At 35.3% G+C, this 2,935-nt stretch overlaps 1 protein-coding gene across 1 annotated transcript; it reads right to left on the reverse strand.

Moving 5' to 3' along the window:
* Positions 1–248: 248 nt before the first annotated feature.
* Positions 249–1,415, reverse strand: LOC117180846 (uncharacterized protein F54H12.2-like). The gene has a single exon (XM_033373385.1). It carries the CDS (start codon positions 1,413–1,415, stop codon positions 249–251), a length of 1,167 nt encoding a protein of 388 aa, XP_033229276.1.
* Between the last annotated feature and the right edge of the window lie 1,520 nt (positions 1,416–2,935).

The following is a 2,935-nucleotide window of genomic DNA, read 5'->3' on the forward strand; positions in this document are numbered from 1 at the left end:
GTTAAAATGTAGGAAAGAAAACCAACTTTTCACGAAGGACGCATGCAGTATACTGTCTTTGAAGTACGTCAAGTCATTGGCATAATTAATTTTTTCCCCACTCAAGCGCTAAAGTCGACAATAATCTGTCTGGACGAGTCTATTTGCAGAACATTATCATATTCCGCATATACAAGACAATTAATAGTACTAGTTAAGGCGTTCTCGAATCGTATTTCAATTCTGAGACTACCATGTTTTACAAGATTCTAGTGAGAGTAACAGTTTACTGAGAGATCAGGTGTAAAATCAAAGGCGAACAGACAGTTTCCTGCAGGATAATTCTCTCTATCAGTATTATTTCCTTCGTTCAGAAAATGGATACCAGTTCCGCTAAATAACGTGTGATAAGCTTCGACATACAACTTCTTATCCCCAAATGATGGCTGTAGTGGTTTAGAAGGTATCTGAGTACCATCAACATAAAGCGAAAGATGATTAATTTTATAATTTTGAAAATTAAAAGGATTTTTGCTTCCGTTTCCGTTGAATGCAATATTGTCCACAAACCCAATTATTATTCTTTTTGGGATTCGACCGAGAATAACATTATCAAGCGTTTCAGAGTGAACGCCTGGGTGTAGAGACAAAGCTTTTACCTCGACATGTGTAATAGGATATTTTGCAGTACCATGAGATAGAGCTTTTGCATGAGCTAATAGAATACCGGGACTAATTTTTGCTCGACACACAACTAGTGAGGCTTCCTCAATATTTATACTACAACCATTTGTGCCATCCATAAGACAGAATAAATGTTTTGAGCGTACTAGTCGTAGCCTCAATTCCATTCCATTGATAAGAAATTTGTCCTGGTTAAAAATATCACAGTGTTGGTGTCCAATAAGATCAATAGATTTACCAGCACTTAAATATTTTTGGCGAGCTTTTAATCCCACATTTTCATCGAAATCATCCATTTTTCCAGGTGTGTCATCATACCAAAGAGAGGTAGTCAGATGACTATTTTTAGCAGCAGGACCATAGTTAAGTAAAGTTTCAATGTATGCCCGATAAGCATAAGAATTACTGGGTGGAGATACAACTTTTTGATTAAAATAGACATCCACTTGATTAAATAACGAATGTAATAGATTGTTTACAGGACCAACTCTATCCAATTTTTCGGCATTTTCAGCAACCCTAGGTGGTGTTATTAATTTCACCCTAAGATTTAGCATTGTGTGAGCCAAATCAATGTATTCATCACCATGACCAGGGACGACAAATTCTGTAGGCCATTCATCGGTAAGGGATGATACCGGTTTATAGTGTACCCATTGAGAGCTTTCTATCGAGGTTTGTGTAGGAGGTATCGAGAATGGATATAACTCAGACTTTAAGCACTCACAAGAATGAGAATGTAGAAACGACATTTTAAGAAATATATTTTGTCTCGGATGCGAATTCTATACACTATTAATTTCCAAATATATCATCAATAGAATGCTTCCGATTTGTATGCTTTATATACTTTTTTGTATTCTTTGTTTTTCTTTTATTCTTCGTCGCTTTCTTTCTTTTCACCGTATCACGCTTTTTTATTTTTTAGAGGCTTTCTTTTTTTTCTTATTAATGGGGTTTCGGCTCACGACCTTAAGTGCACCACGATTAGAAATCTACTGAACCATTCGCTTCCTCCGATTGTTCTTATAACCAGAACCATTCATAATATTCTCCATGTTATCAATAGCACGCCGTTTCAAATTCTCACCAGTTTCCCCAAAGCGATTTCTAAATGAATTTTTAAGCGGAATATTAGCATCCAAATCATTCATAACATTCATGCCAGTTCTAAGAGCTTCTTTTCCGATAATTCGAGCTCCACTAGTTAAAAAAGGAAGAACACGCCGAAATAGACCGCCAAGAAAGCTGTCAATACCGTGACCTTTTTGATATGGTGCGCCAATATAAATATGGGGAATCTCTCCGCCACCACCTGCTTGTAAGGCGTAATATTCGGCGTATTGGCTCATTATTTCTTTCTTATCTATATCTAGTCAATACGTTTAAAGTGAAGTGTAGCTGTCAGCGTACCAAACTCGAATGGTATTGGCAAAACAACGTGGTCCCTTATATCAATTTCAATTGTACGAAATCGTGTATGAAGAACTGGTATGTAATTGGGTGGTGAAAAATTACTGACTTGTGTTTTACCAAAACAGCAATCTCTTGTATCTACAGAAACAGTACGTAAGAGTGGAGCTTTTACATCACCAGTCATGCGAGGTTCACAAATATTACAGTAAACAAATAATTTATCCGGAAGACCACTAGCTAGATTAGGTGGATGTCTAGCAGTATACTCATTATTTTCAATTGGAAGTAGATTATCTGGTGCAAAACCAAGAATACGTGATAATTTATCACTAAGTAACAAAAAATGTTGATCAGTCATCTGACATAATTTTTTACACTGTATTTGTATGCGCACGTAGCTGCTTTTGAATTTGTCATATTAAAATTTAATGTGTTGTCCTAATTCTGGAAGACTGTTCAGAGTATTTAAAAGAGACTCAATATCGGCATAAAGGCCAGGTTCAAAGAAATTTACAAGGGGTTTTTTCCACATAAGAACTTCTGCTTCATCTTCTAACTTTTCATTCATGACAATAAGTTCTATTAAATCTTCTAACTTTTCTCTCATATTTTCATCATTTATTTTGTCTTCTGCAACAGGTACTTTATATTTGTGAAGAAGGTCAATACCATTCTCAATGCTACTATTGCTTGGTAAAATAAGGTAAAATTGATCAGAATTCATTTTTACAATGATTTTAAATTTGAAGCTGGTATGCAGGAATTAAATTTATCCGGATAGCCTATCCACTTAACAAAAAATTGTTTCTTGTTTCCCTTGCCTTTAGTTTGCAGTATTTCTTCAATCTTAAATTTC

Source organism: Belonocnema kinseyi, chromosome 1 (genome assembly GCF_010883055.1).
Source record: "Belonocnema kinseyi isolate 2016_QV_RU_SX_M_011 chromosome 1, B_treatae_v1, whole genome shotgun sequence".
In the NCBI taxonomy this organism is placed as follows: Eukaryota; Metazoa; Arthropoda; class Insecta; order Hymenoptera; family Cynipidae; genus Belonocnema; species Belonocnema kinseyi.

Excerpts from the sequence above, each read along its gene's own strand:
- LOC117180846 (XM_033373385.1), bottom strand. The coding sequence starts at position 1,415 with ATGTCGTTTCTACATTCTCATTCTTGTGAGTGCTTAAAGTCTGAGTTA.